At 38.4% G+C, this 24,574-nt stretch overlaps 2 protein-coding genes across 3 annotated transcripts; one reads left to right on the plus strand and one right to left on the minus strand.

Annotated features, from left to right (window-relative positions):
- Positions 1-1,106: 1,106 nt before the first annotated feature.
- septin2 (septin 2) lies at positions 1,107-16,202 on the minus strand. 2 transcript variants are annotated; one of them, XM_053646856.1, is made up of 13 exons: positions 16,107-16,202; positions 14,081-14,124; positions 12,793-12,904; positions 12,016-12,102; positions 11,620-11,743; positions 9,002-9,136; positions 7,313-7,430; positions 6,974-7,075; positions 6,648-6,793; positions 5,838-5,921; positions 4,689-4,755; positions 3,804-3,900; positions 1,107-3,042 (listed from the first exon to the last, which is right to left on the minus strand). In XM_053646856.1, exons 2-12 carry the CDS (start codon positions 14,102-14,104, stop codon positions 3,814-3,816), a joined length of 1,086 nt encoding a protein of 361 aa, XP_053502831.1. In that variant the 5' UTR covers positions 14,105-14,124; positions 16,107-16,202; the 3' UTR covers positions 1,107-3,042; positions 3,804-3,813. The 2 variants fall into 2 exon arrangements, with proteins under 2 accessions (XP_053502831.1, XP_053502830.1); XM_053646855.1 differs by having other exon boundaries at positions 5,799-5,921.
- A 3,649-nt stretch (positions 16,203-19,851) lies between these two features.
- cldn18 (claudin 18) lies at positions 19,852-24,478 on the plus strand. The gene is made up of 5 exons (XM_053647246.1): positions 19,852-20,288; positions 22,419-22,583; positions 22,762-22,897; positions 23,013-23,123; positions 23,784-24,478. The coding sequence occupies exons 1-5, from the start codon at positions 20,069-20,071 to the stop codon at positions 23,863-23,865; spliced, it is 714 nt and encodes a 237-aa protein (XP_053503221.1). The 5' UTR covers positions 19,852-20,068; the 3' UTR covers positions 23,866-24,478.
- Positions 24,479-24,574: the final 96 nt, after the last annotated feature.

Here is a 24,574-nt window from a genome sequence, read left to right on the forward strand (position 1 = left end):
TATCTGATATTTAGCTCATATAAAAGGTCTAGCTAGTTTAATTTTCAGTAACATTGTTATTTCGCTAACCTGCGAACTAGTTTAATGTTACTTATTTAACTGGGGAGCTAGTTTATCTGGCAGTGAGTGAGCTAGTTTATCAGCAGTTCGAAAACTGCATAGCTAGTTTAATAACAGTTACTTAATTGCTATTTAGCTAAATGTTTCAATTCAGGTTTTTTTTTTTTTTTTTTTGTATAGCATTTTTAACATCAGATAGTCACAAAGCAGCTTTACAGAAATGTATGAATTTATCCCTAATGAGCAGCCAGAGGTGTCGGTGGTGAGGGAAAAACTCCCTGAGACGAAATGATGAAGAAACACTGAGAGAAACCAGACTCAGAAGGGAACCCGTCCTCATCTGGGTCACAACGGATAGTGCGATTATGAGTCATTTCTCTTCTATGACTGTATACTATATAGTTGAAAGTGCTAATTGTGTTAACGGGAACCTGAGTATGAGCGTCAGCGTCATTTCTGAATTCGTTATACTTTTAACTTAAAGTCTATTGTATCGAACTGAAGTTATTAACTGGACTCAGTGGTGGAGACTTGTCTAAAATGTTCTTAGCAATTGCAGTTCTAAGGCTAGCCAACCAGCAGTAGGGCATCAGGGTAGATCAGGGCCGTTCCAGGGAGCAGAAGGGGTCAGGATCGCTGGTATCTCAGAAGTATCATGTGTAGCTTGATAGAGAGAGAGATAACAGATTATTAGGCATGTTTAATATCAGCTAGTTAACTGGTTAAGTTTTTTTTTCTTGAGGAGGCAGGAGGATATTCATATATAAATACACACATGAATTTACATCTAATTAATATTCATTATTCGTAGTGTATACTCATGTGTAGTTCATGGTAGTTATTAATTTTTTTGGTATTAATATTAGCTAATAACTATTCAAAGATTAATGCTGTAATTTTCAAAATGGCGTTCAGGTGAATTAACTAATTACTGTAGCCACTTCCGGGTGTGATTCAGGCGTCACGCCCTCTACTGGCTCACTGGGAGAATGTCAGGTATGAACAAAATTACATCAGGAAAACATTTCTGAATCCACACGACAAAGTTAATCTTTCAATATAAAAAAAAAAACTTTATTTCAAGATAACGGTGAGCAAGTTTATTAGAAAGTTCTGGAATAAAACTCTAAAATGGTAACAGCTGATCCTAAGGAAGAAACTGGACCACCAGATGAAGACACTTTCACAAGTCATACAGCGGCATGGTTTAAACATTACAGAATAGTGCGCACACACACACACACACACACACACACACACTGCAAAGGACTCAATTAGCATGCATTAACAAATAAAACAGGATTAAAACTTCACATCACCACCAGGCACGTGCCAATAGTCAGTCTTTATATCAGAAAATTCTCTATAAACCACTGATGAAGCTCAGGAGCTAGTATAAGGAACTAGCTAAGCTAAGCTAAACAGCTCTACACATTTCAGTCTACTTTTTTTAAAATGAAAAAATATAATGAACTACAGTTACTTAGGAAATTTTAAAGTGATAGGTCGGGGAAAAAAACAACAACAAAACTACTAATCTGCATTTTCCCTGTAAACCCAAGTGTAGTCGTCTTGGCTGCGAGACTACAATTTCGCGTAAAGTGGAAAATGGGGCACATGAATTATTCCTTTAATTTTGGCACATGCCTAGTCGTTACGTTAATCATTTTCAGGCGACAGCGTTCACACGTACGTTATGACCATCACACAGAGCTCGTGAACACACAGCCTGGTCTACTCCCACGTGTTTACGCTGCTCTCGAACACCTGCTCAGGTACGTTAACGTTACAGCGGCAGTAAGGAACTCTGCATCAGACACTAGATATTCTGAAGGTGGCTGTAAGGCTGTGCACGGCCATCAGCAGTTTTTTCCTACAGCTTCCAAAAGTTTGCCAAGTTGATCTTTTCAGAAAAGGGCTGAGATACATCAGGTCAAGTGTTTTTTTCGGGGGATGTGAAAATCAAACATGGAGGACAAAATGAGTCAAAGATGAGTTTTACGACTTGCAGAGTCTCCAATTTCCAGGGTTAATGTAGCTAAAATAACTGTTTGGCATTACTAAGAATAATAAATGTAATCTACAGCATGAGCTAGGCTAGTTACTTAGCTGATACTAGCTAGAGTGAGCAGGTTGCACGAGCTGGTACAGGTACTACCGTCTCTTAAGGGCATGGCCTAAGAGGTACTACTTTTTTAGACATTTTTAAGAGAAATTTCTGTATCGTTAAAGACATTTCTGAAAAAATTCAAAATGGCCAACAACGTTGAGTGCTGTGGAATTAACATTACTATGAATAATGTAAATAATTTCACCATTAGCTAGTTTAATTTAATAGCAGTTTGAACTCGAATCATTCCTCTAAAGCGGCGAATGTCCTTCTTTTACCAAACACACCCTTAAAACCCTTACAACTCTTCAAATCGTGAACACAGGTAACACAGGTCAGTATTTTGGTGCGAGGAAATAACAGAAACAGCTTGTTGTGTGATCATGTGCCGATAATCAGTTATGCGATATATATCACGATATTCAAAACTAAATTGTTATTGTGGACACTTTAAACATGTAAAAGTGAAATCGAGGACGTCTTTTTCCGTAAATCCCACAGAAACCAAGAGCAGGAACTACGATGACATGTAAAACATCGTGATAATATCGTAAACCGTGATAAGAAGTTTAGGCAATTGTCAAGTAACTAATATCGGTACATGTCACTGTGGATAGACAGAAAAGTAATAATAATAATAATAATAATAATAATACTGCTTACAAAAATAATAATAATAATAATAATAATAATAATAATAATAATAATAATAATAACTAACTTTTATCCCAAGGAAGAGTAGAAAAAACTAAGAAAGTGTAAAATACAGCGAGACGTGACGAGACACCAGACACGTCTCTCTTTTATTCTTCTCTTCTACTTCTCTCTCTTTCTCTGTGTCTCGGATCGGCTCTCACTCCACAGCTCTGCACCTGAGAAACAAATAAAGCCACGTAATTATTAAACACTGGACAATAATCACACCCATTAGCGCTTTTCCACTCAACAGCACGCCGTGACTCGGCTTGGGTTTGAAAATTACTCCACGCCAAGATATAATCCTCCATTTGGTCACTATTTCTACCACGAACATGTTTTTTGGTACTCGACGAGATCAACCCTGTGATGTAGGGATGCAGTGATACTCATACTGAGATCATGTATTGCTCCGACACTGTGCTCGTATCTTCATACTTGTAAGACATGCTCCGATATTAAAATCCAGTACCGTGTGATACAAAGAGACGTAATTCTAGCGTACGTTGTCGGGTTAGTGGATAGACGACATGTAACGACAGAAATCTGGACGTATTTCACCATCAATGATAGCGGTGCTGTGAGAAAATATCAACAGGACCAACTACAACACAAGTAACTTGTTAAAAGTCTTAAACAGGAAATAAATGTCTCCAGATGACGATAGGTGAGTGAAAGTAACTTTAGTTACAGCCCTTATATATACACACACACACAAATAAATAAAAATGCTAGTGTCTAGTAGCATAAGCGCATGAACACACACGGTTGAGCTTTTAATGACTGCTGTATAAACCGTCTGGGGGACAAAAAGGCCGTGATGCATCTGTAAAGGCTGTGGAGTCATTAATAAGTGTGTGAAGCGTGATGTGCTGCTGCGAACTTCATCTTTTTTTCCTTGTCTTTTTTAAAGGTTTATTTTATTTTATTTTTTTACCTCGAGTGGTTTAGACGTGCTGCCCTTCTGCTTCTCCGTCACCCTGCTTCTGCATCTGTGCCTGCATCTTCGCAATCATCTCCTGCATCCTCCTCAACTACAACACACACACACACAAACTAACTTTCAATCTTAAATCTTTATAAAAACACACTCAACACATCCTTCAGAACCTTTCAAATGTTCTGAAGGATGTGGAGAACAGTTGGGAGAAAAAAAAAAAAAAAGTGTTTTAACATTTATTCAGTGTTTAAGACCAATGATTCTTATTCATCGTCTCTCTCTTCTCAGCAAAATGGCTTGCTTTTCTCCCACAGACAGCTCTCTGGTCTTCATGTTGGTTTATCCGTTTTAACAACAAATGCAGCCTTCACAGGCGAAACCCAGAGATCAAACCAAGAGTAGACTTTCAGAGCTATGTAACTATGAGGAAATGAAAGCTGAAATTCTTATCAGTCGTCTCATCTTTTGATCTCAAACCCAAATGTCTTCAGCGGATACTGAAGACAATAGAACTGGCCTTGCTGTTCCAATACTTTTGGAGGGCGCTTTTTTTGGCAGTATTTCATATGATCAGAATATTATATTATTTAATGTATTTTATATAGCTCAGTTTGTTCTAAAGATACTGGAAAAGTATCAAATTTATCATTGTGTTTTCACACGTCTACAGAATTCAGCTTATTTTCAACACATTTCTTGACTTTTTTTTTCTCACAGATTTATAAAAATGTAAGGTTTTTTTTTATTTTTTATTATTCCTGCATCATACCTAATACTAATCAATGCAGCATATATGAATAAATTAAACAGAAAGTAACACTTATTATTTGTTATTACTACTGGAACTAAGATCTATATTATCAATTATTATTAAGGCTATACCTCAGCCTCCTTCTCCTGAAGGATCATGTCCTTGTCCATTTCCTCTGGCTCCGGCACCTTCCTGCCACTACACACACACACACACACACACACACGATAAACACTTTCAAATGTCAGTCACTGCATCCTGTGCTCAATGAATATGAAAGGGAATCAACCCAATTCACCCACAATATACACACGTGTGTGTGTGAGAGATTAGTGCAAACAGAAGCAGCAGACACAGCATGGAAGTATAAGTGTGTGCACAGCAGTGTGAACAGTTATGTGTAAAGTGTGTGATGCAGAGAGATGCGAGTGTGTTAGCCAGCAAGCCACAGTGCATTTGCATTGTGTGTGTATGTGTGTGTGTGTAGTAGCAGCACAAGCATTAAGCTGAAAGACAGACCTCCCCCTCCTGTCCTCTAGCCTACACACACCTACTGTACACCATATTACTGGGTTTCGTTGGCAGCAGTCACCCCATAGTGGCGTCGTGTTGCAATGAGATACCGTTTTTATTAAAATCTTTCCATTCCGATCTAATCTGATCTAAAAATTCCACAACCGGAGAGAGATGGTGCTCCCTGCTTCTCTGTGCGAGTCTACATAAAACACAAAAGACTTCCTGGTTTTAATAAGTCTTGTATCTACTAATGATGGGAATTCTGACTCTTTTCAGCGAGTCAGATCATTTGACTCAGCTCACCAAAAAAAGACGACTCTGTCGACTCCCAAACCGTTTTCTCCTAAACTGTAGGGAAAAAAAAAAGTGCGACATTCTAAGACATTGAAAACGGACACATTAAGATTAAATTACACTACAGGAGCAACATCTACAAAGAAGAAGAAGAAATCATGCTCATGTGCACGAGTCAGCTCTCAACGTTCAGCTAAAAGAGTCAGTTCAAAGAGTCGACTCGTTCACGAACGACTCATCAGTAAAACCTATAGCTTCATCTGGTGTAGAGATGCGTGCTGGTATAAGATGTTCTCCACACAGACATGTCTGAGGGTTAGGTATGAGATCGTGTCCGTATAGTGATGCCTGATGGTTTTTGATGGTTTCTGTTGGGGTTTCTTGCTGGTTTATAGTGGGGGAGGAGGAATAAAGCACACAGCAGTACGTACGCAGGCGACAGAGGCAGAATGTAACCGTGGGAGGACAACCTGCCGCCTCGCTTCAGGCGCTCTGAGCGGAAGTTCTCGTAGTGCAGGTCCTGAGTCACTTCCTGTAGGTCCTGCATGTGGGTTCTACACACATAAATTAGCAATAAAACAAGCAGTTATATTGTTGCAATGGATAGACGGTATAAATATAAATATTCATCCACCCATCCACCCACACATCCATTTAACCGTATCTATTTATCCATCCATCCATCTACCTGTCAATCTGTATCCATTTATCCATCCATCCAACCATCCACCTACCTATCCAACCGGCAATCCATCCATGAATTTATTTATTCATCCCTCCATCCATTTAACAGTCTGTCTATCCATTTATCTACCCATCCATCCACCTATTTGACCCATTCACCTCCATATCCATCCATCCATCCAAACATCTGTCTATTTATCTGTCTATCCATCCCCCCATCCAAACAGCTGTCTACTTATCTATCCATCCATCCAATCAACTACAAATCCATCTATCCATTTACCTACTCATCCATACATCCACCCACCTATTGAGCCATTCACCTCCCTATCCATCCATGCAACCATCTATCTGTCTATTTATCTCTGTCCATCCATCCATCTAAACATCCATCAATCGATCTATCTGTCTATTTATCTGTCTGTCCATCCATGCAACCATCTATCTGTCTATTTATCTCTGTCTGTCTGTCCATCCATCCATCTAAACAGCCATCAATCCATCTATCTATCCATTTGCCTATTCATCCATCCATGTCTCTCTACACTAGTGTGTACATGTTGGACAGTGTGTATATTTGTGTGCGTGTGTCGTACATGAGCATGGTGCGCAGTTTGAGGAAGTCGTTGTGTTCGGGGTTCTCCACCTCCACCACACCCCACGGGTACAGGCGCCCTCGCACCTTCTTCCCTTTAGCTTCAATCTGCTGGTTAGAGCCCACCACTGCAAACGGGATACTGGTCTACACACATACACAAACACACACACACACACGCCACAAATGTCCAATCACAGGTGGTGTGATGAAGCGAAGCTGACTGTTTTCCTAAAGCAGATTTTTATCCGTTTATTGTTACATTTAATGTCCGTGAAACGAGTCATTTCCATGCGTCCGAGCAGTGCTGATAAACACCTGACATACCTTCAGAATCCTCGTCTGCTCCTTAAACTCCTCGTCTTCGTCCGACTCGGCATCGGGCAGGTGGTAGATCTTAATGCCATGCTCGTCGATCTCGTCTAAAATCTGCAGGTGGGAAACAGGAAGTCGGAGTCTACGCTGTGACAAGAATGTTGTGCCGTTTGTGGGCGTGGCCTTACCAGCCACGAGCGACAAACTACAAGCAACACGAGAGGCTTGTTACTTCCTAGCATGAAGACAGAACTGAAATGTTGCGTAGTGTTGTAATGATAAGATGAACATGAGGTGTGATGTTGTTTGATGACTGATGAAGAGCTCAGGAGATGGGTGGAGGAGTGTTACCCTGCGCTTGAGCCTCTCTCGCTCCTTCAGAGTGAGCGTGTCGGCTTTGGCGATGACGGGGACGACGTTCACCTTGTTGTGGATGGCCTTCATGAACTGAACGTCCAGCGGCTTCAGGCTGCAGGAAGAGACACTGGCTTTAAACTGCGGAGTTAACGAGCTGGTAATAACGCTCCGCTGGAATGGTTTACTTCTCGATTATCATTACAAAGCCCCGAACCTCACCTTCACTCGGACCTGAGCACGCGCACCGGTCAAAACGGACCCAAAACTGTCCAGCTGACGAGATCATTAACAACCACACACACACACTTAAAGCAGCCGATTCAATACGATCCAGTTTAATGCCGTTCATAATTATAACACGTCTTGTTTTAAATAAACTGTTGAAATAATCAGCATTTATTATTTTATCATTTCTAATGATTATTATTACAGATATTAACAGACTTTGGTTTGGTGTTAATAATAATAATAATAATAATAATAATAATAATAATAATAATATTTGGTGTAATCATTCTTTTTTAATAAGAATAAAAGCCTCCAGTTCTGTTTGGTGTCTAAATAAAAATGAATAATAATAATAATAATAATAATAATAATTTAAATTATTTACTTACTTATTCATATATGTACATATTATAATATGTATAATAAATATATTCTAATGTACATTATATTAAAATACATATGTATTATTGTATTATACTACATTATACATATTACATATATATTATAACAATATATTATAATTATATAGGTATATATGTAAAATAATATATTACATAATCATATGTAGTATTGTATATTGTATAATATATTGTACATATTATATATGAAATATATGTATAATACTAATATGCATAATATAATATATTATAACTTATTATATTACAATACAACTACACATACGTATGTAGTTATATTATAATTTATTATATTACAATACATTATATTATACATATTAGTATTAATAATATATATATATATATATAAATATTTACATACATATTTAAGTACATACCTATTTATATATTTGTTTACTCATTTACTTACTAATGTACATATTTTCTTATTGACGTTTTTATTTAAAGATTTATGCAGACACTTATGTTTGCTTATTATTTTATTTCCTTACTTATTTACTTACTAATGTAGAAATTCTTACATATTTATTTATGCACATATTTATTCACTCGCTCATTTACTCCTTTATTTGTTTACTTAAGGTGTACAGACCTATTTAACTTACTTCTGTACTTATTTACTTAATCATCTACTGAACTACTAATTGACTGACTGAAATTATTTTAGTTAGAAATTAGTTTGCTCTGTTTCTTGTCCAAGTGTTTTATTTATGCACATACCTAATTATTTACTTGTTTACTCATTGCCCTGTTCCTGCTCACACACCCAGGAAATGTGAATATTCTGTATCGAATCTGCTTCAAACAGGAACATTTCTAAACTCAGCACTTATTATACACATTACACTCATTCCTACTTCCAAATAATACATCTATCTATCTATCTATCTATATATCTATATATATATATATATCTATCTATATCTATCTCTATCTATCCATCTATATATCTATATCTATCTATCTATCCATCCATCTATCTATCTATCTATCTGTGTGTGTGTGTGTGTGTGTGTGTGTGTGTGTTTGAACTCCTGACCCGTGTCCGAGCGGAGAGATGAAGTAGAAGCAGCAGTGGACGCGATTATCCACGATATGTCTGCGGTTCAGGCCGCTCTCGTCGTGAAGGTAACGCTCGAACTGATCGTCGATGTAGGCAATGATGGTATTGAAGCTGAAAAATACAAAGCAGAGATGTGGAGTGTTCATCAGAGGAGTTCCTCAAGGAGCCGTGCTGAGCACCAGAAGATTAAGAACGTAACGACTGAAAAGATTAGCCAAACCCTGATAAACCAGCACACGCTGAAACAGTGTTTGTGCTCAGACTCACGTGTTTGCTTTCACTTCTGTTTTCTTTTCAAGGTGACCTTTTTATTTATTTATTTATTTTTTAAATCAGCTCCAGCACATCAGGTCCATTTTAACTAGCACTATGATCAGTAAGAAATAAACACTGTGTGTTAAAGGAAATAACCTCCCTGAAACCGAATCTGTTCCTATAACAGCACATCACTAAAGAGTTGTATTCCTCTTACACCACAGAGATTTGTCAACAAATACAATTTATATTTATTTAAGAATGACACGATATGTTTTATCTGTTTATAGTTACATTTAACGTTCTGAAAGAAGTTCCTGTTCTTGCTTACGTTATAGCAGCTATAAACTCTCGCTCCCTCACCAGCCCTCTCTCTATTCTCTCTCACTATTCCCTCACTTCACGTTAATAAGACAAATGCAAAACCCAGCTTGTCACATTCCCAAGAAACCTCAAAGAAGTGTAAACTCCTCTGTCCTGAAGTTTTAACAGCTTTACCTCTGACTGTTACAAAGTGCTGACACTGGAGACTCCTTCCATAAAGGTTAAACATTTCTCCTTACAGAAAACTTCACCGTAGTGAAGATTATTTTAATCTGCTTTATCCAGTCGATTTTACGCATTGATTACTTTTATTAATTTTTTTAAAGCTCCGCAGCTTCAGCGTTGTCTCAGTCTGTTAAAAAAAAAAAAGAAGTCTTTTTATAAGGAAAAGCAGAAGTGCTGGACGTGTAGACGCTGATATATTAGCAGCGGAGGTTTTAAACTGAATTAGAATATTAAAATACGAGAGGGGTTTTTTTCAATAAGAGAAAATGGGAAGTGAGGACGATCTACATGTGTTCTGGAAGTTCAGAGCAGAACAAAGACAGGAAACATGAGCGAACTCGCTTAATCTCACACACCCCGTACCCTGTACGTCTGATGGCCTATCGGGAAACATTTCCTGTCAGCTTTAACTCGCCGTGTCTGCGTATCTACTGTCCGAGCTTCCAGTTTGAGGGGCAAGAACAGAAACGGTTCTGAATGCCGAAGGTTTCTACGCTATGTTAACATGATGCCGCTTTACGATGAAGAAACCTCGAGCGTGAGCCGATATCGAGACTCATCCGATTTCTTTAAAAATATTTTTACTAAAGCTTTAAAATATTATTTTAACTGAAGCTAAAATCACCACATGCACCAAACCACAGCTTCCCCCCACTCCTCCACAGAAAAACTGTACACTGCAAATATAAAATAGAAGAAGAATCAATCCTAACAAAATAATACTGTCAAGTCCTTTTATATATAATGTAAACATTTCCAATAAAAAAATACATATTTTCCGTTTGTTACAGAATCGAATCAGATTCATTCTTTCGCCGTGATGTTTGTTGATGATAAACGAGACTTTTAAGCTGTATTCGTGTTCGACGCACATGAATTGTAGACAGCTTTGGCTGAACGCGCATTGTGATGACGTCACATGACGCGTCTCGGCCTGAATCTGCTGAAAATTCTGACGAATTCCGAGCTCCTCCGAACATTGCGGCGTTTCCTGGATTGTGCGCTCATTTCCCCGATTGCAAAAATCCTGGAGGGACTGAATAAACTATTTGAATACAAATTTGAATTCTATAAATTTCACCGTTGAATAAAATATTATATTCTCCTGTGGTGTGTTTAATAAAGTTACATTTTCACCAATGGTTTTTTTTTTTTTTTTTTTTTAACTTGCTATACTGCTAAGATTTCATTCAGAATTACAGGTTACAAAGTTCTTAAAGATTTTAAGATCTCAAAATAGTTTTGTTTTTTTAAAATATATATTTTATGTAAATGAGGTCCAGAATTCCCAAGGAAAAACGAATAAAAATATTTTTATGTTCTACTGATCTAGCTCGATTCCTACCAAGCGGCTAACTTTGGCCATTAGCTCGACGATTCCAGCTAGCTTACATCATCATAGCCTGGCCTGGCTAGCTAGAACGTTACACGGGTATTAAAGTAGGACGTAAATAAATGCTGTTGCTTGTTTACTTTTCTCTGGGAATCCTGATTTACATGAAAAGTGGTATTTCTGAGATGCGAAGTTCTGACATTTGTCTTTATGGTTCTGAATCACAAGACCGTAAGCCGTAATTTTGAATTGTACGTTCTTGCATCTTACAACTAACAAATAAATAAATAAAAATAAAATAAAATATCAGACGTCTGATAACCCGACAAGAAGCGAGAACAGCGAACGTGAAATAAAGAGTCTGCTGATCATTTCCTTATTTCTGTATTACATTACAACGAACCCACACACACACACACACACCTGCCGTGTAATAAAGCGTGAACAGAATCAGTACCAGTCTTGGCTGTTGATGGCGTCTCCGTATCCGGGCGTGTCCACCACGGTGAGTCGCAGTTTCACTCCGCGCTCCTCGATCTCCACGGTGGAGGCTTCGATCTGCACGGTGCGCTCGATCTTCTCTAAAACACACCCCACACACACACACACACACACACACACACACACACACACACATCAGGACGCCACGCAACGACCCCCAAAGTCTCTTACACTCCAACATCGGCCAGGTGACGACTTAAAGAGATGTTTTGATTAGTTATTGGTGGCTTTGGGAGGATTCTTTGCTGGTAGTGAGATAGCAGAGGTATAGAACCCGTGATTTACATCATGTATCTGAGGAACCAGTTCTGATCCCTCAGTGTGTGGTGTTGATCCGGGGTTAGTCACTGACCTGCGGCCCCGGGGATGATCCTCTCTGGGTACAGATCAGTGAGGAACAGACTGTTAATCAGAGTCGACTTCCCCAAACCAGACTCACCTGAAGATAACACAAACACACACACACACACACACACACACACACACACACAGTCTGATTAGTGACGATTAAACTACTGAATACACATTAACTCTTATCTGCTTCAGTCCCTCTCTCTCTCTCGCCTCTGCACCCCTCGCTCACTCCTTCACCATGTTCCTCTCCCCCCCCCCATCTCTCTTTTGGTCACTCCCTCCACGGGTTCCTACCACAGCTCACTCCTCCCCTCCCTCCCATCATCACACACCTCCTCCCTAACTCTGTTCCTTTACTTACCTTCCTCTCTTCACCTTACTCCACCTTCTTCCTCCCTTGTTTCCAACCCCTCACTCACAAACTTCTCCAACAGCTCCTAACTTAAATCCTTCACCCAGTCAAATCCCTCCATCGCTTCTTCTCACTTCTCTCCAGCAGATCTGCAACATGCACTCAGAGGAATGAAGCCCTAAATGCCTTAAACAAACAACTTTCCACTGTTTTCTCTCTCTCTCTCTCTCTCTCTCTCTCTCTCTCACACACACACACATCTGGCAGCGGATGGATTCCCACACTGACTCCCACAATCAGGAAACCACTCAGAGGGAAAAACAGCATCGGAATGTCACCCCAACACAGACACACACACACACACACACACACACACACACACACACACACACACACTTCTCCTTTTCAGCACACATTACTCACCCACCACCATCAGTGTGAACTCAAAGCCCTTCTTCACTGATTTACGATGAACCTGATTGGGCAGGTTGGCGAATCCCACGTAGCCGGGAGTCTCCGGGTTGGTGAACTGCCCCTGTCACACACACACACACACACACACAGAGGACATCACATGTACATGGATATAAATAAACTACACGCCCAGTCTAATAATTCTTTCAAATCTCACAGAGGAGCTTAAAGCAGGAAAACACTAAACCAAACAGAAGAGTTAAAGCAGGAACGAGCGGAAAACTCAAACAACGGACAAAAGGATTTTAATTTCTGTTCATCGGCTCATTACGTAGGCATTCGAAGCATCCGAGCTTATACAGGCCGTTACCAACAACTACTGTGATCTTTCCGAATCTCATTCCATGTCAAATCAACCCGAGAGTGGAACCAGTCTGTCAACGCTGTCTTCAACTTTTATTAGTACGAGAACAAAACATAAAATCCCAAATTCTTCCACTCAACTCTCACTCATTATGAAACGACAGCCATTTAAAATGTGCTTCATAACATAACACTTTCCCCTCAACACTTTCCCCTTAACAGCTCATGATGTTCGTTTGTATTCAAGTTTATTGCCATTCCAGCATCATACAGCATGGCGATATCATGGCAAATACAGATATTAATCAAACATTCAATGAAGCCTGTTGTACCACTATCTCCTGTAGATATTTTGTCTAAACGTACAGAGTTAAAAAAGGGGGCGTGTCTAGGCCAAATTTTTCAAAGGCCGCCATTTTGTAACTAGTGGGAGCTGACAAAAAACTCATTTTGAGGTTTTTGTTCTCAAACTCATACTAACAAATGGTGAAATAAACGCTGAGATGGAGTGGTGGAGTTCTCCTGTTGGTTGATGTGACGTTGCTGTGATTTTTACTATAAGTTTTGAGCCTCGATAAGAACAAGCTCGATAAGAGCTTTTGGTGTAAAACTATCGTCGTGTATGCTTCGTCTTCGTTATTAACTTATTCTCCTCCCAAAGATTTACACAGAATCTTGTAAATCCAAGGACTTGCTTTGTTAAATCAGTGTCTAACACAACCCTTTAAAAAGAACAGACTATCTAACTTATCTAACCAAGAACACTATTTGTTAACTACGCAGTTAACATGAACGTAATTACATTGTTCTGCATGGTTAATATTAAATAATGATAACGGTAAAGCTGATTACAGAAACACAGTCTTTCTGGAACATTCTGTATAAATGTGCTGAGCGCTGTAACAGGAAGCTGAACGCTTTGTAAAGCACTTACCTTCGTTTTATCAGCCTGAGACATGATGAGCTGTAATCCAAAACCTGCAAAACACAATCACAATCACTCTCAGGCATCAGGACGAGGATTTCTATCCTGGCATAAGAAACCCACCATATAACATGATACACAAGTGAAGAACAACAAGAATAAGAAGCAGCAGAACAAGAACAAGCAAGATGACATCACACAGTGATTAGCATATTCATTACATCTTCGCATCGTATTTGCATACGGGAAGTAGCCAAGGTTTGTCCAAAGAGTAGCTTGATTTGCCCCTAGGTGCTTTTTTGAAACTTTTTATTGACTTTTTATAAATTCAAACACTTTTTAAGCAACACTAGATTTTTTTTAAAGGCTATTCTCAAGATTTTCCAGTACTTAAATTCCAAAAAGCCAAGTTCATGCGTGTGGTACGAACCCTGCGTTCTGCTGTTGTTTATTTTAAGTGCATTGGGATGTTGACTGTCTGCTAAACAGAGGTTTCGTGGTCCAGTGTGGGGGTGCGTAAAAACAGAAAGGTGTGCGATTTCTGCATTTCACTTTCGGGAGAACGAAGGAAGCGGACGTTAACGTGCGGATCACAGATCGCACACACTCACTCACACGGCCAGACACGTAGAGAAACGTGCAAAGAGTAAAGCGCTTCAAAACAGGACACATGCACGAGAAGAAAAATCTCAACACTGGAACAACGCCGAGTAAACATGCAGATGAGGTTTTAAAATAGTTCTTCTGGATTAAATGGGTTTTTATTTTTTATATTAGTAATAAAAGTCAGCCAATCTAGGCTTTCATAAAACACAAATCCTTCACACACAGGAAGTGCGTCTCACCACAGGAAAAAAAAAAAAATACGCACACATCCTGCACCTCGTTTTAACTGATCTGCCTGAAACTCTGTTCAACTTTATACGTCCTCTAAACATGTCTCCATCACGTGTGCACAACTTACAAAACTAAAGAAATAGAAACACATCTCAACAGCACTTCTGTGTTCACTTTTCATAACCAGCTGCAAACTTTTCTGATTTCATTGCCCCCCCCCCACAAGTGTGTGATGCAGATGAAATGCAAATACTCCACAACGACACTACTTGTGTATTTTTTCCAATGCAAAAAAGTGGTTTGTTTAAGAAGAAGAAGAAGAAGAAAAAGAGGTTGAACTTTCAGTCCTGTTCTGAAGAATTACTGCATGCAAGATTATCATATATGTGTGTGTGTGTGTGTGTGTGTGTGTGTGTGTGTGTATATATATATATATATATATATATATATATATATATATATATATATATATATATATAGTATATCAGATACTAATTTCCCTTTATTTTAATTAACAGGCTGATTATGCTAATGAGGCGTGCTGATCTGCATTCTAATGAGTCTGTTTACACCGTTATATCTTTAAATAAACAGGAAGTAAACACGTTATTCTAGTCATTTGTACAAAAAAATGTTTGGTATGCAGCTGAAGTGTGTAAAGTAAAGGAAGAAGAGAACCGGAAGTGGGCTAGTCAGAGAGAAAAGTGCTCTATTTCATCACTTCCACACCTGATTACTTCTTCATGAGCCAGATAGTTTAAGATGCATGGAAAGTTACAGATGCAAAAACGATTTTAAATGACGTTAACAAAAATAAAATAAAAACAGACACTAAAACCGAAGTTAGCTTGACTAGCTAGTTCATTGAATGAGTATGCAATAGGGCAATAAAATTAACGAGGATGTGCATCAGTTAAAAGAGTGATTTAGGTTGTTGTTTTTTTTTTTTTAATACACCTAACCCTATGTTGTTGTTGTTTTATTTTGTTTTTAAATTAGGCTTTATGATGATGAGAAGAAGAAAAAACGCGAGAATTGAGAACAAAACATAAAATAAACAATTAATTCACGCTGTAACCGACATGCTAAAGCTTTCCAGAACACAAAGGTGATCAGTACGAGGTTTAAATAATAATAATAATAATAATAATAATAATATCATAAATAGACGCAAACGTAAGAAATAAAGGTCACATACCGAGACTTTTCAGTCGTGGGAAGCAGAGACACGAAGCTGCGCCGCGAATTCCACAGATTGCGGAAGTTCTCAGCTTCTCCTTCAGCGTTTGCTATGTTCGACCAATGAGCGGCGCTGTCGTGCTACAGTTCGCTCTGATTGGCTACCAGCTCACCGAAAACCCGCCCACTCTGTAATAAACCGTTATAGCAGAGCCACAAGATGGCGCGCGCGCCCGAGTGAGTGTGTGTGAAGAGCGCGCGAGAGAGACAGAGAGCATTCATACTGAACGGATTTAAACGAAGCTAAACGGCTAAAATGATTTGAATTCTGGATTGTGATTGGTCAGAAAGTGTTGATTAGTTTTCTGTAACGGCAGCCGCAACTCTAATGTTGTCTAAAATTTACACTAATGCGCTCACGTTGTCGTTTCTATAGTAACAGCTCATTCACAGACACTGTGGTGTATGGTCCATGCCCCAAATAAACACATAAACACACACACACACACATGGAATTAACAGCAATAAATCAACTTTAACCCTGTAACATGCAGCTGAGAGTCAACAACGTGCGTACAGTCTAGCAGCTCATTTTGAGAGCTTTTAGACGTACCTTTGCGTGAGGTGAGATCGTTACTAGGGATGACATATGTCTGAGCAAAATTTCCATCCCAATTACATTTCAAGAACCACGCAAAAGCCCTGTCACTAACCCAAAAAGTTCAGGAACTGGAAAAGGGAGACATTTTTCTTTGCATGGTACACACGAATTCTTCACATAGTTTTGATGTACAGACATTATCCATGCCATAATCCCTCTTTGCCTCTTCCAATCTTTGTATTATACTGTACAATAGAAATAGTTCTGTTAATCATAGACACACTGTCTGCACTTACACTTTGCCCTTTTTGCAGTAATTTATTAGATTTCATTCAGATGATTTGCTATAAAAAAAAGACTTGTCAACTGCAGAATATTTTAAACTAGCTCAGTCTGGCAACCCGGTCATTAACTGTCCTGTCTGCTGCTCCTCCCCCAGTGAAAATGTATATAGAGTAAGAACAGGGCAGCATGATTCCTGCCCCAGTAAGGGCCCAAATCAGGCATTTGTTGCGGTTCCTATTTTTGACCACTAGCCGCAGCAGTGAGCATTCTGCTCCACGATTGCTCAACATCTCAGAAGCTGAGCAAATCAACTTATATTCTTATATCTGTCAAAAAAGCAACACTTTTCAAAATCACTGGTCACTCATAAGAAGTAATCATTTGTCTTATTTTTTATCTTATTAAATTCAAGAAAGAGAGGAAAATAAGACTGGTGAAGGAACGACTGTTTATAACTGCTATTTTGAATCAGTACAAACAAATTAATTTTTTTTTTTGCTGTTGGATTTCTGTGTGTAGAGTATGGTGACTGTGTTTAGCTGCTGGTGAGTAGAGCCATGGAAAAGGGGAGGGGTGTGAGCCCCCTGCTGGGCAAACAATTCACAATTCACACCTCTCCACAGTAACACTGGTACAGAGATCAAACAGACAGCACAACTAAAGCTTTTTTCATAGTAAAACACTGTATATAACTGCCACGATAAAATTATAACATTTAAACCTAGTAGGCTAGGTAAAAAAAAGAAAGAAATAGTTATGAAACACTGCAAATTAAAAAAAAAAAAAAAAAAAAAAAGTTTAATGAGTCATTCTTTTTTTTTTAAAAAAAGTGTCAAATCATATGCAAATTACTATAGTATATGGAGAATAAAACCCTTGGGGGCATGCTGTTGTAGGAAAATGATCAACTTTGTGGTGGAAACTATAACTCCGCTTCATCACACCACTCCGTCACTCATACAGTGTTTATTGCTTACTAATCCAGCTAACCAAAAGATATTGTCATTAAGTAGAAACTATGTTCCCTGACTACCAAATTTTTGTTGTAGCAACGTAACTATTGAAGTGGTGACATCTAGAAAAATGAAAGCCCTAAATACGTTATAGTATTGTACCTTTGCGACATAACTTGTGAATAGGTGTTATCATGTTTTACCATCAAAATAATGAATGAGTTTGCCTCAGCTACCTGGATTGCACGTCCTGACATGAAAGCAAAAATGTTTAGCATTAAGGCATCATAGAGAAATAAGGTTTGGACGTTGTTTGCTCTTCGCCGTGTGTACACAGTGTGTATCATCAGTTACACCAGTGTGTAGGTTTACATTCAAAGAAAAAAAACCTTCTCACTACTGTCCATGAAGTTGCAAAAATAACCTGCTTCCATTGTTAGCTTCTGCGAAAGTTGTCATGCTGAAAAGACTGGAGCTGACGGAGAGCCAATCGTCTGCGCTGTTCGTCCTCCCTGTACTCTGACTGGTCGATTTGGAAACAGCGAGTCGTACTCTCACAGTGTAACACGGCTGATAAGAAACGACCGAGTCTCTGTTTCGCTGTTTTGTTGATACTGTGATAAAGATGAATGTGTGCTTCTTTTTTTGCTGTTAGTTTCTCTAATCATTGCACCTGCTGGCTATTTCTTAATTTGATTTTTATTTGCAGAAAAAAATAAGCATGCTTTCTGTCAATACCTGGAACATGTTCGAGTTCCTCTTTAATGTTTTCAGGATGTGCTCTCGGTCAGAGAAATGAGAAAACCATTAAAAGGCATTTCTGCTGATAGACATCGAGGTTATTTTGTTCAGTCTTTTAAAGAATATCTTCACCACAAATCTAAAAAAATTAATTACAAAAGAGAACACAACATTTACTGGTTTGGCAGCACCACTGAAACTTACATGTAAGGTGTAAAATCCAATACGAACACAAAACTGAGTACGTGGGGGTTAAAGGTGGGATTTGAATTCACAACATTCTGGTCAGTAGAAAATAGTTTGGCAAAAAATCTGCAAAAAATTACCTTTATCCGATAAAAATCTGATCTGATAAAAATATTACCTTCACGGGGGTAAAAAAGCAGTCGATCAGCCAAGACAGGATCAGCATTTGATGTTTACTTCAATGTTTTAGATAAACACTGGATTGTTATTTATGGACGTCACCATTTTGGAAAACCAGAAAAATTCATGTTTTGTTCCTGTGCAGCTTGGTATCATTTTACACAAGATGGCAAGGGGGAGGAACGTTCCAACATTATTACACTGTCTTTAATTGTGTAGTTTAAATAATAATGTATGTGAAGATTTGGGCACGTGTTTACCGAAAAGACTTTGGGTATAATAGACTTCCATTACAAAGGATTACAGAAAAGGTTTTGAATGAGTTTGATTTTTTCTTGACATGGAGAGCCATGATGAAAAGATCCGAGCAGAGGTAGACTTTTTACAGAAAAGATTTTGGGTGAGATTGCCTCCTGTTAGAGAAAAGAATTAGGGCGAGATAGATTTCATTATGGAAACAAACTGGGTTAGAGACTTTCACATTCGTCCTGTTGCGAATGTTGGACACTGAACGTCTCCAAGCATGTGGAGACCACGTGAGGTCAAGGGAAAAACGGTGCCAATCCTTTTCTTTAACCGTTGAGCTGCTTGTACTGAAACCTGGAGCAGTGTGTCGTGGGCAGTGACTGAAACTAGAGCGAAGGTGACGTTGGTTTGAACTAAATTGTTTACACACTAAGTCAAATCTCAACAAATGACACATTAACACTAGTCCTGATTTTCTTTTTTTTAAAAAGTATATTTCAATCAAATATCCAGAATCATACGGGTTAAAGTTCCACATCTTCATGTTTTCAGGTGTACAAATGTATACACTGTCTAGAAATAATACAGTTTTGATTTCACATGATGTGTCAATCAAAAGCGTTCACACAAAAGTACGAACGTGCACGTTCACGTTCATGTCCACACAAACGCCCACACTCACGCCGAGATAAAACCTCGAGGTCCCTCCCTGTTCAGCCTTACTTTACCTGAGAGTTTCTTACTGTCCAGTTTAGCTGAAGTCCACAGGAAGCTAAGAGAAGATTAAACATGGCGACCTCTGGGTTACAGATCGGCGGATTCCTGTTAGGAGTCATCGGAGTGGCTGCGGTCATCGCCGCAACCGCAATGAACAACTGGAGCACGCAGGACCGCCAGGGCGACGTCGTCACCGCCGTGTACACATACAAAGGCCTGTGGCAGGACTGCGAGGTGTCCACGTCTGGGTTCACAGAGTGCCGGCCGCTCTACGGCCTTCTGGGATACTCAGGTGGGTTTAAGGGGCTGAACTGTAAAGAGTAAAGTGGGTTTGAGTGAAAAAACTGGACTGAAGTGGACTCAGGTAGATTTGAGGACGTTAAACTGAACTAAAGTGGACTCAGGTCAGCTGAAGTCATTAAACTGGACTAAAGTAGATTCAGGTGGGTTTAAACTGGACTAAAACAGACACAGGTAGATTCGGGTAACTAAGTGGACTCAAGTGGGTTTGAGTTACTAACCTGGGTCAATGGGCAGGTCTAAGTGACTGCATTAAAGTAAAATCAGGTTATTTTTTTGGATAAACTGGACTAAACTGGACACTGATTGGTTTAAGTAATTAAGATAGAGTAAAGTAAGGCGCACTCAGAGCAGTAAGAGTGTGTAAAATAAACTAAAGCATGGTGATTGATTTGAGTTACTAAATGATATGAAAGTGGACTACAGAGTAACGTAGGGTATTTTCACAACTAGCCCCAGTACTCAGTTCTGTACCCAAGATCAGTTCTAAACTTGACTGGAGAAGGGTGTCACCGTCACATCTTTATTTTTCACTCAGATGAATTCATTCAAAGCCATGGAGCGACTGCACAATGTTATACCTTTTTTTTTTTTCCTAAATAAAATCTTTGCAAAAAAGGGAGCTAATACATCTGTATCCTATATGTATGTAATTCTATTCCTTTACTTTTGCTCAACACTGGTGTTTGGGCGATGCCTTGCAGTCAGCACTGCTTGCTCATGTGAAAAAGAAATGAGTTTCTTTACTTTCTGTATCGCAAAAGCATTCTGTGACTTTGGGGACCGCTTTCACAAGTTCTACTAATTATTGCTCGTTGTCATTACTTATATAATTGATCCGTGGAGTGATTGGGTTTTCAGTTGAAGTAAAACTCAAACCCCAGACCGACGTGTTCAGGTTTTTAAACTCAACTAAAAGAGTGTGGGTCTAAGTAACCGAGCGTGACTAAACTGGGCTAAGGTACATTTAGATGGCTTAGAATGGTTAAACTGGACTAATGTGGATGCAGGTGGATTTAAGTTACTAAATGGAGTAAAGTGGACTTGGGTGGGTTTAAATGGGGGTGGATTAGTGAGGTGGAAAGTGGACTAAACTGGATTTAAGAGGACTAAAGTGGGTTTAAGTGACTATACTGGTCTAAGGTGGACACTAATGATGAGGTTTGCACTAAAGTTCACGAGAAGTAAAACAAAAACCCCAGACTACTGTGGTCAGGTGAGCAAGAAATCAGTTTCTGGGACTATACCTGGTTTCAAAAACAGCTTTTACACTCAACTTAATGTACCAAAGATTCTTGCTGAACACTTCCTGTTCTCGCTCGAGTCTGAACACTTCCTGTTCTCGCTTGAATCTGAACACTCCCTGAAGTAGAACAAAGTGGAACAGGTCAGTTTGAGTAAACAAAGTAGACTGACTAGGAAATGACCAAAAGTGGATGTTGGAGACACTTTAAAGTGCCCCCTGGAGATTAACTGAACATGGCTGGTGGTGATGTCGTTGTGTAAAAACCCAAATACACAAAGATATTTGACTCAATGGTTGTCTAATGTGAGTTAAACACAAGGCTGAAACATAACAAACATTATCGTCACAACTGAACTTAATGCTCAATAAGTCAACGTTTTATGTCAAGGAACCAAAAGAACAGTGGTCTCATTGTGCCAGGCACTCGAGATGATGAATGCAGAACTAAAGCAACCACGTCCACATTCGGTCAACACTGTTATCAAAAACAAAACAAACACGGTGAGGCTGACTCATGAGAGCAAAAAATTCCCCTTTGAAACGCTTTTACTTGTTGAACTACAGCAAAAGTGCTGGGATACAAAATCATTTTTATGCTTTATCAAGTTCAAACTATATCATCCGCTAAAATGGTTCAATATATATATATATATATATATATATATATATATATATATATATATATATTACATTTGTCACTGTATGTAGAGTATATAATATATTATTAATACCTTTTCGTTTGGCCTGTATAGAGAATAGACATTCCCTCAGCATAAACCTCTTCTCATCGTTTTCAGGCTTTCATAAATAAAGATGTAAATGAAATGAAATTATTATTAGTTATATTTCATAACGGGACCTGTTTTTGTGTCTCAGCCCAGTTCCAGGCCGTGAGAGCGATGATGATAGTCAGCGTTATCTTGGGTATAATCGCCGGTGTGATCTCGTTGTTCTCTCTGAAATGTTTCAAAATGGGAAGCACCGAGGATTCGACCAAAGCCAAAATGACGCTGACGGCAGGCATCATGTTCATTATTGCAGGTAAACAACAACAACGAGAACAAAATAACTAGATAAAGAAATTAACCAGAGATCTACACATAGATATATATAGTCACGTCACCTCATGATTAATTAATATCACCTCATGATTCATTACAGTCACCTCATTATTAATGAATAATTAATGACTAATTCTCACTCTTATGTTTGTTATTAGGTGTCTGTGGCATCACCGGAGCTTCCATTTATGCCAATCAGATCGTAGCCAGCTTCATGATGACCACCTACAACCCTAATTATGGCGGGATGAACCAGATGCAGATGGAAGGAATGGGAATGTCTATGGTTAACAGGTAATTAAAGAGTGAAACACAGCTCGGCTCCAGCGCAACACATTGTGTGTATCTGCTGTAGCAGGGCGTAGTCTCAGTGAGTACCTCACCCTGCTGTACGTTATCTGATGGACAGGTTCACATTCGGACCGCCCCTCTTCGTGGCCTGGATCGGAGGAGGCATGCTGCTCATAGGAGGAGTTTTAAAGTGTGTGGCCTTCAGAGGCTTGCACGCCGAGACGATACCGTAAGCACCGACTACTCACAATAATAATAATAATAATAATAATAATAATAATAATAATAATAATAATAATAATATAATTACATACAGGACAAATAATTATCAAAAAAAGTAATAATAAAAATATCAATATTATGAACAAAAAATATATAATTTTCAATAATATTATAATAACATTATAAAAATAAATACAATGATTTATTACAATTAATTATAAATTACACACACACACACACACACACACACATATATATATATATATATATATAAAATTTATTTTTTTGTAAGGGTATATAATTAATAATAATAATAATAATAATAATAATAATAACTTGGTTGTAATAATAATAATAAATACAAAATTAATAATCAAAGTATTTAAACTACTCTTTTTAGTTAGCATGTAAATTATACATGGCAAAGTTTTAAAAATATTTTAAATCTTTTTATAAGTTAATATTAGAAAAAAGTTTAAAATCATGAATTTAAAATGTAATATTCCTATTTCAATAATAATTGAATAATTAATTAAATATTGACATAAAATATGTGTGTACATTTTATATAAATGACTGCCGTAAATCAGCTTTATATCAACAGACCTGAAGGTGAATAAATGCTCACATTACTTTTCTTCTTCTTTTTAATCTGTTATTTTTCCAGCTATAAGACAGTGGCGTATAAAGTACCAGCTCAGTCGAGATCAGCAGGGGAGAGCAGTGAGCGAGGACAGAAATATGTTTAAAACTCCTCTGATCCTCCAGGATTTACCCCCGTTTCTTACTGACTCTGTTCCACCTTCATTTATTCATTTATTCATCTGTAATGAGTGCACAGAATTTATCAGGAAATAAACATTAATTACAGACATGTCTTTCTCTTGTCCTCTACAATCACTCACTCATCCACTTTTTCCTTCCTTCCTTTCTCTATACCTTTTCCATGTTTCTCTCCCCTTGACATTGTCTCATCTTTTCCCTCTCCTTCTCTCTCCAGTGTCTGTCTGTCTCTCTCTCTCTCTCTCTCCACTGTCTGTCCATCTCTCTGTCTCTCTATTGCTATCTGTCTTTCTCTCCCCCCCATCTCTCTGCCTGTCTCTCCTCCTCTCACTCTCTGTCTGTCTCTCTCTGTCTTTCTTCCCCTCTCCCGGTCTCTCTCTGTCTCTCGTTCTCTCCCCCCCCCCGAGCAGTATAATAAACACAAGATTTGATAGTAAATGAGTTAATATGGTAAACTCTCTGCTTCTTTGCACTAACACACTGTTTTTCCTCTAAACTTATTTTCATAATCAACATTTGGTTTGCTTTTTTTTGTAAACAATAAATAAAATTGGAATACAATTCGTGGTCATGTGTCTCATTCCTCACAACGGTCTCTAACCCGATATGATATTATCCACTGGATCATTTATCAACACATTTATGTTTTCACTACACAATATAATGATTCACATC

The sequence above is a fragment of the Ictalurus furcatus genome, chromosome 17, assembly GCF_023375685.1.
Source record: "Ictalurus furcatus strain D&B chromosome 17, Billie_1.0, whole genome shotgun sequence".
Classification (NCBI taxonomy): domain Eukaryota; kingdom Metazoa; phylum Chordata; class Actinopteri; order Siluriformes; family Ictaluridae; genus Ictalurus; species Ictalurus furcatus.